Source organism: Acromyrmex echinatior, chromosome 1 (genome assembly GCF_024713525.1).
Source record: "Acromyrmex echinatior isolate Ae372 chromosome 1, ASM2471352v2, whole genome shotgun sequence".
In the NCBI taxonomy this organism is placed as follows: domain Eukaryota; kingdom Metazoa; phylum Arthropoda; class Insecta; order Hymenoptera; family Formicidae; genus Acromyrmex; species Acromyrmex echinatior.
In genome coordinates, this window is record NC_141852.1 from 14382164 (window position 1) to 14397094 (window position 14931).

General features: G+C 31.5%; 2 protein-coding genes across 5 annotated transcripts in view; one reads left to right on the plus strand and one right to left on the minus strand.

Annotated features, from left to right (window-relative positions):
* Positions 1–3264, plus strand: part of LOC105146932 (uncharacterized) — an 88200-nt gene extending 84936 nt beyond the window's left edge. Inside the window, exon 9 of the mRNA XM_087408581.1 lies at positions 121–3264. Within this exon, the coding sequence (XP_087264707.1) occupies positions 121–450 (330 nt within the window). The 3' untranslated portion in view covers positions 451–3264. The remainder of the gene's footprint in view (positions 1–120) is intronic.
* Positions 3265–4770: 1506 nt separating this feature from the next.
* LOC105146935 (uncharacterized) overlaps positions 4771–14931 on the minus strand; it is a 104396-nt gene continuing 94235 nt past the window's right edge. For all 4 annotated transcript variants that reach the window (XM_011057586.2, XM_087408608.1, XM_011057585.2 and 1 more), the window contains exons 6-7: positions 8486–8542; positions 4771–6927 (exon numbers count right to left, since the gene is read on the minus strand). In XM_011057586.2, coding sequence (XP_011055888.1) covers positions 6845–6927; positions 8486–8542 — 140 coding nt within the window. In that variant the 3' untranslated portion in view covers positions 4771–6844. The remainder of the gene's footprint in view (positions 6928–8485; positions 8543–14931) is intronic.

Below are 14931 nucleotides of genomic sequence, written 5' to 3' on the forward strand. Positions count from 1 at the left end.
AGAATTTTTTTCAAAGTTGGCTGTTAAGCTACATCTACTTTGCAATTATTAAAAAATTTACTCTCTTATTTGTTTGTAAGATACATTCTTATTGATTTTTTTTTATCTCATATGTTACAGAAACAAAATAGAAGGAAGGAGCTGATGCTCCAACAGGAACGTGCGTATCCGCGATTACACTGGTCCGTGCGCACAGCTCTACGGCCCTTGATAACTGCCCACGGACAAATTACTACCTTTGATTTGGCCTGCAGTGGCACTGGCGGCAATAGTCCAAGTGGCAGCACCAGCAGTAGTATAAGCAGTACTTGTAGCAGCAACAGTAGCGGCAACAACACCAGTAGTCAGCAGAAACGACATCGGCGGACCAAGACGAATCCCTCGGCGAACACTGCTTCGTCCCAACAAACTGACGAGAATGATGAGACCGACGAGGAGCCCGTACTTTGAGGAGGACCCATCGCGAGATGGGATCCCGATTGTCCTGCGGTCCCATCTTCGCGTCTTCGTCGCCGGCATCCGATGTCGACATTCGCTCTCGTTAGACGAAGACGATTGCGCTTTGCAGCCGTAGGCACCACTGCTAGGGCAAACGATCAGAAATCTGCCGAGAACGACAACTGAGCGACAATTGCGAGCGGCATTTAAACGCAGAAGACTTTGCGAGGGAGATTCCTCAAGAATTGCTCGTGTCTCTGAATGTTACTCGCGAGTGTATATCCATCGCTCATCTTAACGATATATTTGATGGTCTTGAAAAGTATCCATGTAATATCGTCGCAGTGAATAATTGTCGACTATTTGACGAAAACGTGACTATTATTGAATTGTCGTGATGATCTTGAATACAGTTGCTTTCTGCAGCTCGATGGACGTTTTTAAAGCAGAATAGGCGCGATCGGCAAAATGCTATTTACTTTAAGGAACAATGTAAGCGTAAGTCCTCTGAGTTTACGACGGAATGTTTGATTGTGAATAGTTAGGCGTATTGGCAGCTAATTGCGCGATTGTCTGTTTTACGCCAAGATGCAAAATTGATAATTGATAATTGATCGACGAATTGATACAGGACAGAATGGTGCATTACGCCGTTACATTGTCACGTCGATTGTGGATTATATCATCGGTACGGAACGGTAAACGGACCGTTGCCGATTCGCGTATACGATTAAGGGACGCGATACGCTTGAGAGACGCGGTAAGCGATAGCTGCTTAAACACTGACACAGGCATTATGTGTTACGTATCTTAGAGAAGAAGTCATGCAGCGAGGGGAAGACAGTTTCACGAGCAAGCCAAAAACCTTGCGAAGAAGGCTCGAGTCACGCGAATATATACTTTTTTTATACATATACAATTATACTTTTTATTTGATATACTGCCTTTGGCATCTAATACTTACGATCATTGAATCGCGATCAAGAAGTTTTGTAAGTGATCAAGTCTATCTTGATTGAGGCCTTTTCTATGCGTTTTTGACTTCCCCGACAATACGACTTGACAACAGGCCCATTTTTTGCGGTCAAATAAATGTGTCTTTTAGATGGTCTGTCGGGAACGTCATCTCGGGCGGATTGAAATGACGGCACGATTTATCGTTACGTTATTTATTGTATCGGTTAAATTAAACCGATTAAAAGCATGGTCGAACGTTTCGTTTTGAGAGGACCATATTGAGAGGTAAAGGCTGCAATGAACTCTTACCTGCATGAACTTCTACTTAAGAGAAAGGGAGGCACCCACACGACGCATAAAGGATTAACGCTTCTCGCGGATAGAGCGTATCAAGACGGATTTGTGTGAGACTGTTTAAATATTCCCAAGCAACACATACAAATCCATTAAGACGTCTGAGAAGTGACTAAGCACGTCTGAGATATAGTAAACGTTCTGTTTCCCGCGTTAATGAGATAAGTGCGAGAGAGGCTTGTAATAAAACATTAATTTAAGGATTTGTTGGAAGAAACAAGTTTTTCGTTTCCATCTGACAAATATTTGAACGGCGATCTCCGATATTTCAGGCTACAAAACGTACATTCTCTCCTCTTAACTGGCATTGTCGAAGTGCTATCGCACAGCGATATAATAAAGCTACGCTCTTTTTCACCGTAATTTTGTTTATGCTGCACGATCTACGTTGTGATCGATAAGTTTAGTTTCGATACAAGAAGAATTAACGACGTCAGGTAATGAAGGAGATAAAAATTGCAGATAAGAATCCGATCACATCGCCAGTTTATTTAAGTAGATAATAATAATGATGGAATCATTGTGCGACGGGATCAATGAAAAAAATTAAATAAAAATTTTTCTAGTAGAATAAAAACGCCAAATTTTCGGTATAAAAGAAAAAAAAATTGTATTTTACCACCTCGAAGATATATGTATAAATTTCTCTGATCTTTTGCCTGAAGATAACGAAGACTTGAGTCCGATCGGACTGATAGTCTAGTATTCAATTAATCCTAGAATCGTGATCCTTTTCTATTATAATTATGCTTATCAAAGATAGGCACGGCAATTAAATCAAATTAATCCAGATTAATCCGTTAATCATCGAGTCACCGTAACTTTAATCATGCAACGAAATACATAATATTGTACAAACAGGATTCTGGTAAGAATTATTTTGTAAGATAGAATTGTAATAAAAAGTAGGTAAAGACGAAGGATAAATAATGTTACGGTGGAAAATGGAGCACGCAATTGGATCGTAAACGCCAGTTGATGAGAGATAGTCCGCCAGGTGACATAAGGGAACTTAAAAAAAAGAGGACACTCTGAGAAAAACTAATATCAAAATTTGCAAAGGGAAAATATGTAAGCCAATAAGCTCCGATCGTTATGTCGATTACAATACTTGTAGCAGCAGCGATCTTATGTTGTTCACTTATTCTCTCATGTTTGGCTGTACGCTCGCTAATCGTTAGTACTGTAAGTAACGTTTAAGACTTGTACGTAGATCGCATGTGAAACAACGTACGCAACGTAGACGATGATCATTATAAAATATTTACGCTATGTACGTACCGTTCGCGTCGTACTGATTTTTTTAAAGTGTTCGTTCGTTCATTCGTTAATCGTTGAGGATGCGAAAGGCGGAATTAACAACCAAATGCGACAAGCGAGATGGAAATTTTGATCTACACGAATCTTTGCGAATAGATATTCTCATATTTTCCGAGAGTTACGAATGGGACATTGTTACTGTAAAGATATGTAAGTTTATTTATCGCTAATAAAAATGAACGTTGAAGAAAAAAATGGAGGAATATATAAAGAAGACAAAAAAGTTTCATTCTTTCTAATTAATAATTTTTAGTAAATAATGTCACAAATAAAACTGCGACAATTTCAATATTTAGAGGAATAGAGGAAATCTATCGGCAACTCGGTCAAACTAATCGATAAATTGGACATGCAATAAAGCAAGAATAGAGAATGGAAATCTTGAAAGACGTGTCATGTTAATTAATTGTTAAAGAGTAACTGTAAATTTAAATCAATTTCTCAAATAATATTTTGTTATTTTAATTTCCAAGTATAATATTAAAATGTATTATTTTAATATAAAATATGGATAAAAATATCATTGCACATCTAATCATTTCTGTAGTTGAATTGTTTAGTTTCATCAAAATAAACAGTGTTTGGGTTGACTTTTTATCAGCGTATCTCAAGGTTTAGGAAGTGAAATACCCTCTCGAAAAATATTTTATCGCTTTTAGCAAATATCTTTGATATTAAAAAAAAAGTAAATATACCATTATATAGAGTAGAAAATACCATCGCATAGTTTCGAAGATATTTGCTAAAAACGATAAAATTTATATTTTTCGAGGGGATGTTTCACCCCCTAAACCTTGAGATACGCTGATAAAAAAATATGGATCTTATATTTTTTTATACAACATATCCAAAGCCCATCAAAATCCGTGACGGACGACTCCGACGGTTCCCTTGTTAGAGTGATATAATAATGAACTAAATTTAAGTTACAATAAACGCACTTCTTGAGTTAAATTGTTTATTGTGTCAGTTAAATTAATGACATATTGAGTAGGAGCTGTAGTGGCGACCTATAAAAATGATTAAAAATAACTTAAATTGAATATAATTTAATATTATAAACTTTTAGTGATGAATGTAATACTTCAGAATCAACATATTAATCCATATTAGTTTATAAAAATAAAGAATTTCAATGCTCGTTTTCAATACATATGATACATATGGTGGTTAAAGATTGAAGGTTCATGAGATCATCAATAAAATTCATTTATAAATTTCTCAGTAACTTTTAATTTTTAGATAACAATATATCATGAAAAGAGACGTTAGAGGGATAAGAAATCTGTCAACAACTTAATTAAACGAATAGAAAAATCAGCAATCGATAGAGCGGTTGAATAGGAATAGAAAGTAGAGAAATCCTGAAGGACATTTGATGTTAATGGACAAAATACTTTATAAAGAAAAAAATAATGAAATATCTAAAAATATAGCAAGCTATATAAGTCTAAAAATAATTTTGTTAGACTATTGAAATAATTAGATATGTTATTAAAATAATTAGATAGATATTACGATTTCAAGCATGACAACAATGCTTCAAAAAATTTTGATATTTTAGCGTCCCACATAATTATTTTGATAGATAAAATTATTTTTACTTGTATCTAGTTAAATTTTTAGATATTTCAGCAAAACCGTCTTTTTTACGTGTAGGATATTAGAAGAACAAGGAATTAAATAAACAGTCAAAGTATATATATTTTTTAGCGATTTATTAAATCCTTTAAAATATTTGAAACAGCGTGCGGCTTTGTTATTGGCGTAACAGTGATATAGTCGTTTAAGGTACGTAATACGAGGAGGGCAAAGCGAGCGAAGATCGATGTAAAGTCCGCCCGCCGGTCGCCGGATTAATTTCAGGCGAAAGGAATCGTGGCAGATCCATCGATTCGGCACAGTAATCGTCGGGATTGAGCGAGCGACGTTAGCGATCCTTCGGTCTTTCTTTTCCCTTCCCGTTCGCTCGCTCGGCGATCGCGCCATCGCGACGCATGCATGATCGGCGCGATCCGCGGAGATGTTGCGGTGCGTCCGTTCCTCTTAAGATTAACTTTAAATAGAATGTAACGTTATCTAGTTTATTAGACGAGATTAAAATCGAGGAAAAAAGTCCACATACGAGACGGAATTCAATTACGGTCTAATCGATCTTACATCTTAAAATTTGCCCAGTGCGGCATCGAGAGACTCGGAAGAGAGTATTAGTCGGTATATATAGAAGCCACGTCTGCCTCCGGATATCAAGAACGTGCGAAATAAATTAGATTTATTTCTCAATCAATGAGAATTACTTATTTCTCAATCAGTTTATCATTTCTCGCACTTGATGCTCATTCCTTACGGAAATTTAATATAACTGGAATTAATTACTTATACTGATTAATTATTGAAAAAAAACTAAATTTCAATAAATATTTGTTTAAATAGTTCTAAGTAAATATTTACTAAATATAAATATATATTTATTTAATACAAAAATCATTAATTAGATTTAACTATCATTTTTTTTTATTGAGTAAATATTTATTTACTGAAAATGTTTGCTTAGTACTATTCAAAGAAATATGTATTAAGGTTCAGGTAATTTTTTTTTATAAGGTAGTGTATTTTAGGTATTAAAAGCACTGGACAACAATGCTTTTAATACTCAAAATAAATAATTTTCAATATTAAATTGACCAATATTAATATTATAAATTGAATTTTTGCAAGGAGTCTTCAGGAATAGAAATTGAAATCTTCACGTCTTCCGCGTAGATATGTCGTGGTATTATCGAAGAGACAGGGGCTTCATTTTCCGAATAACTTTCGTTTTCCGAGATAAAAGTCATATAGTCGACTGCTGATGATTTATCTGACGTTTTCGCGAATTTATGGCTTATCGCCAGAAACCCTTATCACTCTATCCAGCGCGGCGAAATTTCGCCAAGCTCATTAATGGTTTCGCCAAATTGCCTCATACTTATCTCATGTAATTATCTCAATTTTCTGATTATCCTATCTATCTTCTTAAGCGTGTCAACGAAAGAATCGTTCCTCGTAGTCTTGTGTTTTATTTTTGCGTATTTATTTGATTTATATTGCAGAGAAATTTTTATTTCATCAGGGTGACTGAAATTTTTTATTTTATTTTTAAGAAAACCAATCTTTTTCCGAACAAAATTTTCAATCTACGTAAATTATTTCAGTTGAAATCATTGAATTCGCGTATAGAGGGTTACAGATATAATTTTTAGAATTAGATATAATTCGCGCGCGAAATACATTCACATATTGCAAATTCATCAGCGGACGACTGGTGACTGTTAATTAAATCAAGTGTCACACGAGCCATCGAGTCATGAAACTCGTGATTTATCGAAAATTCCCCGATCGACGGGGTTTCGCGTATGACGTATGTGTTTAGTATACATCGAAAATTCGTGCTGTACCCACGATGATTACGCAGGTAACGATAGCTCAGTGCAGATTTTTTATTTTTTAAGTTTTTTTTCTTTGTAATCTATATTCACAATGCGCTTAGCGAGATCTTCGCATTCCAGCATTAAATTTAAATTTGATTCGAAATCTGAGAATAAGGATGAGAATTAATATGAAACGTAAACGGAATTTACGAAGTCGAAATTGAGCCTCGTTCCGTTTGTCAATCGCATACTCGTACGGATTGCGAAACGCGAGAGAAGGAATACTTCGCGAAAGCGAGATTTCACATCGCTTTTGCCTGCATCGGTATGTCTTATCTAACAGAGAGGTGAGAATAAACGTGATCTTAGAAGAGCGGAGATTGCAGATCTTCGTCATCATCCTCTTCGTCTTCGTCGATTCCCGGTTCGCCGAGAGCGTGAACGAATTCTGAAATCACAAACAAAAAAGAATTAAGAATATTTTTGCTGCGTAATATTAACCAAAAAAATCAGCCAAAAAAATTAATATTAATTAAAAATTTTTGTTGTAAATACATTTTGAAATTAGCTGCAAAAAAAAAATTATTTGGCTTTTATGCAGCGCAATTACCATATTTTATTGCAATTTTAGGTAAATAATTTTTATTTTAAACAAGTAAATCGATCGAAATAAACTTTTGTATAAATATTTATAAGAGTTTTATTAGTATGTACAAAAAAAATTGATTTAATTTTTATTATTTTATGCTATTTCATTATAAAATTTGCAAGTAAATACTACAAAATCTGATTTTATGTAAAAATTAAAACAAAATAATTAAATAATCAAAAACTTTCAGTAAAGCTCATAGAAACCAACATAGGATAAACGTGTGTAGAACTTATATTAACAGAAAATATAATTTAGATGTTTCAATCCTCGGTTTAGATTTTCTTCGGTATGATAGTGACACATTAATAAATTATATCAATTTCGCTGTACAATAATCATTAAAAGTGTTATATTAAATAAATACAAAACGGTGTCAAATAAGAAATATTGTAATATTAAAGTTCAAGAATAAAAATTATCAAACGTTTCAGTACTTGGCAGAATATTTAAATTATCGAAAATTACAATTAAAAATATAATATCGATAAGAGGATGAAATAGAGAGCGCACCGAGGAGCGCACGCAAGCACAATATGTACGTAACAAGAGATGTTGAACTTATAAAAAATTAAGTAATGCTTTTGAAATTCCACAGTTTGAGATTTTCTTTTATACTGAAGCTATATGTTTCGCAAATTATCTTCGTGTTCAGAATCATTATTAAAATGCTACGTGAACACTGCAGTTCACTTTCTCAAAACGAAGAGCAGCTTGATATTAATGAACTGCGATGTTGCGAATGTGAAACATTGACACTCTAACAATGGATCTGATCATGATAACTCGAAACGCTTCTGTATAAAAAATTAAATAACTTTTAAACCAGTAAAAGAATTATACTTAAATTTTATACAAATACTTACAATTAGAGGTAATACTTATATAATAGAACAATCTATATTATATTTTTATAACGTTTTAAGTTGTAAAACATACATCCTTAAATATTTCTTAAAAAAGAACATGTAAAGTCGATCAGTCACATTTATCTAACAAAAGAGATTTTAATTGTTACATAACATTAGATAAAAAATAGAAAAAAATAGTTGTCCTGCCGTTTTTTCTGTAATCTCTTAAATAATTCCTACTCTTCTATAAAGACATTTTAATTGTTAGATAATATTGCAAAGAAAAGAGAAGAATAGTTGTATTTCGTTTCCTCCATTATTTCTCGAACAATTCTTACTTTTCTGTAAAAAGTTAAATTCTCCTTTTATTTTAGATATGACTCCATCGATCATTTCAAGAATGGATTGTACGCGAATAGAATTTAAAATCTCTTTTTCACCATCTGCTCTTATTCTTGTGTTTTTTTTGTACGAAAATCGCGCGATGGCAATACAAGAAATCTTACCGTAGAAATCAATTCGACCGTCTCCATCCACATCCACTTCCTTAATCATATCTTCGACTGAAAGCAAAAAGACAAAGAGTGGTTTACAATTCACTTTTCTATTTACAATTAAATTGTTTCTTTTTTCAAATAAAAATAATGAATTGTGAGCCGAGCTAGACTTTGACATTAAAATATAATAATTATTTTGAATATACAAAAGCAATGTTCTTTTTCTTTTTGGATTTATCTATTAAATGATTTTACTAAATAATTCGTTGTAAAAGGAAATATTGTAGGTATACAGATTTGAAGGCATTTATTCTATAATATTTAACGAACTGAATTCTCTCATATACTTTCTATTTTATTCGTTATTGTTGACCGCGATTAGGCATTTAGGAAAAATAAAGGGATATATTTCATGTGAAATTAAAATGCACGTCGAATTCGATGAGTAACATATTCCTATCACGGTTATTTGTACAGAGAAAATGCGTCTATATTCTTGCAGTAATTCAGTTAATATATCTTTGCTGCGTTGAGCAATGGGATTAATTCGTATCACGAGCGCCGATGCTGAGAAAGATATTACCAATATACCCGCATTATTTCACGTAGAATTTATTGCTACGAAAAGGAATGAAGAGGGCATAACGATCCGTTACGATACCACGCTGGCATTCAAAGACTTTCTCTTCGGATGCTTTCTTGAAATTTTTTAAATTAAAATTTTCGCTAATAAGAAAATTTAATTTCCTATTAGGAATCGTCGATTCCCTATTCTACGCGTGCCATTATCTAATAGATAACATAATAGCTTTTAGAATTTTTTATTTCTTTTTAAATCCAAAATTAACATCAAACACCTTAACAAATATTTAGTTTTCTCAATTGCTGATATTTCATTTCAATCTAATAAATAATCGATTCGAACAACAAATTTTGATCAATATTTTTGTTTTCTAACAAGAGGTATTTTTTCAGTTTTTTGTAAATCTTCTTAACTAAAAATATATATTTTTTTAAAAGAAGATCATCATCCTTCATTTTTTTAGTAACTTTGTTTTGAATTTCTTATGTAATAACGTAAATTCATATAAGATATAGTATTAGGTGTTGGAATTAATTCGTAGCGTTTTTTAATGAAAGAATGTTATTTATTTCACATGAGCATTAAAAAATACATTAATGAAAGTACTTCCCATCACTTGTAAAACGCTACGAATTAATTCCAACACCTAATATAATTATAAAAAAATTTTAATTTTTTTACAATATATCTAAAAATAAATTATGATTTGAAATTTCTTTTATTATTTATATACAATTTATGTTTATGTTATAATTTTAAGTTATATATTAAAATAATAAAATTTATTAGCAATATATTTAGTATCAAGCAATTACACTGATTTACAATATTTCTGTTTCTCAACACCAAAGGATTTTTGTGTATTTCACCGTAAAGTAAAAGAAAAAAGTTACACATAATTTAAATTTTGTAGTTTTTCCAAAAATAAAGATAATTTCTTGATTTCTCAAACTTTAGGGTGATAGAATTTTTTTAATCTTACATTCTTTTTCAGCAGTTAAAAATATTGCATTATAAGAAAAGTTCGTTACGCTACGAACTTTAAAATTTAAATAACTGTAACTTTATTGAAAATGAACGAAATTTAAATTGAAAAAAGAATTTTAAGGTGATTCTTTAGTAAATCGAGTTACCATAGAAATGTCTAATTTCTTTATATAATGAAATTGATTTACTGAACTTGACGTGTGCAAAATTCTAGGGTAGATTAACGAAATGAGACAGAAAAAACGTAGAAGAAACTAACTTTAAACATATAACTGTAACTTTTAACATATAACTTAGTAACAGATAAAAAAATTGGAAACGTTTCTTTGACTAACTGCACACAAATATTGCTACAGACTTCTCAAAAAAATGAGATTATATTAGTTCAAAAAATTACGATTGCAATGGGCACAAAAATAATAGATCAATGGCCATTCTGGAAAGGTATTTACATACACAAATTTGCATACAATTTTAACCTCGAAAAGGAAACATAACTTTATCTTGTTTTCGTTTGGTGAAGATGCAGCTTTTGATAAAAATATATCGAGTGGATTTACTATGTTTCGTATGTATTTTATTAAGATACATATACGTAGTTTTAATATTTTATCCAAATTATACAAATATTTATTAGATGCGCAACTAAGTTCTCGCTGTTATTTTGATGGCATTTTCATCAAAATAACAGCGAGAACTTAGTTGCCCACCTAATATAATTTTGGGTGAACTCTGGTGACATTCCAAATTTTCGACATTTTACTAAAAAATTCATTTAAAAAAAAAATCATTTTAAAGCTTAAAATATATTCTTCCAAAAGGTTACTATATCTTTTAAGTTTTTATGTTTAAAAATTTTTACATATATATAAAATTACGAGCTGGACAAAATGGGTAATTTTTTTCTCGTTTTCTTTCACATGCTTAAAAAAAAACATGTACAAATTTTTGACTTTCCAACGAAAGTTTAAAGTTTTCCCTATAAAATAATTTTTAAAAAATGTTTCTAAAATTTTGTTATTGAGTTATATCAGATTAAATAAAAGAAGCATTTTGACTTTGATTGCTCATAATTCCGTTAAAAATCATCATGCCGCAATTAAAAAAACAGATTCTTAAAGCTGAAATTTTGAACTATTGAACGATATATATATATATACATATATATATTGTCATTTAAAAAAAACATATAAATATAATACAAATGAAGCGCTACGAACTTATGTTCCAATCCAGTACATAAGATTCGTTATTCAGTTGTTGAGAAACTGAAACTTTATAAATCAGTGTTATTTCTTCAAGTTACTCCTCAGGTTTTATGATAGATTAAAATAAAATAGTTATTGACTCTGTACAAAGAAACACAGTTCGATTGGAATAGATTTTGACATCATTTAAGTTATTCATGACAAAAATTCACAATATTATAGCAACGATCATACTGTTAATATCGCCAATTGTGAGACAATTGTACATCTTGAACATTGCGCGATTTAGTCTAAACTGATTGTGGCCAATCAAGAAACCTGTGTCGATCATCCGTTTGTGCGAAATTATCAAATCAATCGAAGTAAGCTGAGTTTCTCGATGTATACGTTTCGTTGACTCTCTCTCTCTCTCTCTCTCTCTCTCTGAAATTACTTCTTGCTTCGTATCTAGCAACGAATTAACGCTTGGCGGATGCGCAAGAACTAGCGTTTCAACTTACCAATAACATCAAGACTTTTTCAACGCGATAACGATCATATCTGAATTACTAGCCTCATTGATCACGTTTTTCCATGTCCTCTGCTCTTCCTTTTATTAGAGCGTAATTAACTGAATGCAATTACATCGTGCACTAGCAATCGTATTTCCCTTCTTGAAACCAATTATTTCTCTAAATGCTTCTTTAAACGCGTTTTTCCGCGCCTATTATTATGAAAAAAATTCAAACGCAGCGCGATAATTAAGATTGCAAACCCAAAAGAGTCTTTACAAGAGAAAACAAACGTATAACGCGAAATTCTTTTTACTCGCATTTCCTGGAGCAGCCGTGGTAGTCTGATTGTATTTTAAAACCCAGGACATACAGGAGAACAAAAGACTGCTAATGGCACAGGAAGACGTAAAGCAATAAGACATACATAAGCAGTAAATCAGAGCTGTCTAAGGTCGGCATTTTTTGGCTTGAAATGGAAATGTGTTAGTATTCACGCCTTACATTCCTACTTCTCACTTCATTACTATTTTGTCACAGCGCGTAATGCTCGATCTCATGGACGACATTAGGCTAAAGTCGTTAAAAGTTATTGACCTGTGTCTTTCACTATGTTTAAAAGTATTCTGTTACTAATATTATAAGATACTATTATTCATAATATATTTAACTATTAAAATATGAATAACAGAATACTTTTAAACATAGTGAAAGACACAGGTCCAAAACTTTTAACAATTTCAAACTAGTGTCGTCCCTAAAATCAAGAGTCGTACACTACGACAAAACAGCAATGGAATAGGAATGGTAATAGATGTGAGTACACCGACACATTTCGATTTCAAGCCAAAAAAACACCGGACAGCTCTGCAGTAAACGAATCAGCCAATCATAATAAAGAGTGAACGTAAGATAATACACTGTTAAAAATAAAATGTTAATTTTAATTTAAAGACGTAGTGGACTTTTTAATACATGCAAAAATGTTAAAATTAATTTTTTTCGTAGAAAAATTTTAATATTTTTACTGTTTTTAATTTTGCAGCACCATTCATGCCTTTTATCATTTTTTTTCAAAATTCTTATTCAGATTTCAATAAGTAAAAATAAATAAAATATAGTTTTTATTATAATAAAAACTTATTAAAGTTTCATAAGTGTACAAGAATTGTTTCAAATCAAATCATAAAAAATATATGCTGTTTCTCTCAACAGCCCAGAGTGTAAATTATAATCGAAAATTTCGGGATGATGCTAGAAGTTTAAGTTAAAATTAATAGTGTAATGTAAACAGTAAACAAATAAAAAAATGTCGATTTGCTTACTGCTTACTTTTTTATCTATTTATTATTCTGTGTGTCACTAGTTTATCCGTTTACTAACATTGGCGTGCTTGCAGGCACCCGCACGTATCCGACCGATTGAAATGTCATTCTTCAAATGTCGAATGCAAAGCATTGACGTTCGAGCCGCTCGGGAAGCAACGTGACAAACATGAGATACTGTACATTATTGCGATCCGCAAATCTGCGAAGCGGTCAGCGCGACTGTAGCATCGCGATTAATACCTGGCGTCTGAGATACATGTTATGATTTGCAACGGATTTGATGGTAAATTGCGTTAATAAACACAAATTTGCCAATGCCATTTCAGAGAATCGTGTTGTTTGCAATAACACAAACTCTGTTAAAGCAAATTTGTCCTCAATTAACTCCGAAATAGTTATCTAATTTTTTGTTGCATAAACGATCAATACTCCAATTCAAAGTTAATATTATTAACTACTATTGTATATTACTGACTGTTCTACAATTTCATTAGAAATTTGAGAGCATTATACAGATTTATTTGATTTCTAAGAAATGTTAAGAGAAATAAAATAACAGGTATGGAACTTCATTTCTTTGCTGCTAAGGTATAAAAATTATTTCAGGTGATTATTCTCCAAGTAGTAAAATGCCATCATTATAATGATTATTTAAGGTTATTTTTCGTCATTTTATGTCAGTTGTAACATTCATGATGATGTACAAAATTATCATCATTTAATTATCATTTTTAATTCATATTTAATGAATAAATAATGGATAACGTTATCAATTACTATCTTTATTAAATAAAATAATCAATAAATTGCAAATAAATAAGTATACTTATTTACTTGCAATTTATTGGCGCAATATTGACATAGTATATCTCCAATGCATGCCAATGTTTAAACAATTTATCGCCAATAAATTATTCTACGGAGGTTGCAAGTGCTTATTGCTTAAGTAAGACAAATATTAATTAACAATATTTATTCCATAGAAAAATAAATTGTATCTTAACTTATATTACGTATTGTGTAAGATTACGTGTGTCATGACGAGAAACATACCTACATCATCTTATACAATATATAATACAAGCTAAGATACAATTTATTTTTCTGTATCACGTCATAATTTGAGAGGGCTCCTTCTTGACGTCTTTTGTGATTTTAATTTTAATTTAAAACATATTATATTGACAGAGACATTATATTGATGATCCTTGCTACTTAAGTCTTAAGTTAAAATAAATTCGGCTTTAATTAATTCTATAGATTTGCCATTGATTTTGGAAAATATGATGAATCTCTTTGCAATTTATGGAAATCATCAATTTATTATTCGTTAATTGATGCTTAACTTAATAGTTGTACATTTTTAACAAGATCGGTCAATCTTAAAGTAATAACTATGGAATAATCAATATTGATGACAGGAATGTCTAGACATGGCGTTTATGATAGCACGGATAATTCAGCTGTTGTTTGCTTTATTTGCGCAAACACTCGATTGGCACGAATGCGGGCGATGTGCTGACGTTTTCGCGGTGAGAAATAGAATCGTGGGATGGCACGGCTAAAGACGCATGGTCTAGATTTGTGATGAGTATGTGTCAACAACGTGGAATTAAGCAATTTAAGTGGAATAACAAAGGGCAGGCATGCGCAAATAATAATTCAGAACAAAAAATACGATACTCATAATATGGAAGATATTTTCTCCTTTCTTAAAAATAATGTGATATATTTCAAGCAAGAAAAAAACCTTAATATTCTTTATATAAAAAAAAAGTGTACACAAATAAATTTCTCTATCTGAAATAAACTGCATAAAGCAATGCGATATATTTCAGTTAGAAAAATATTTAAAATA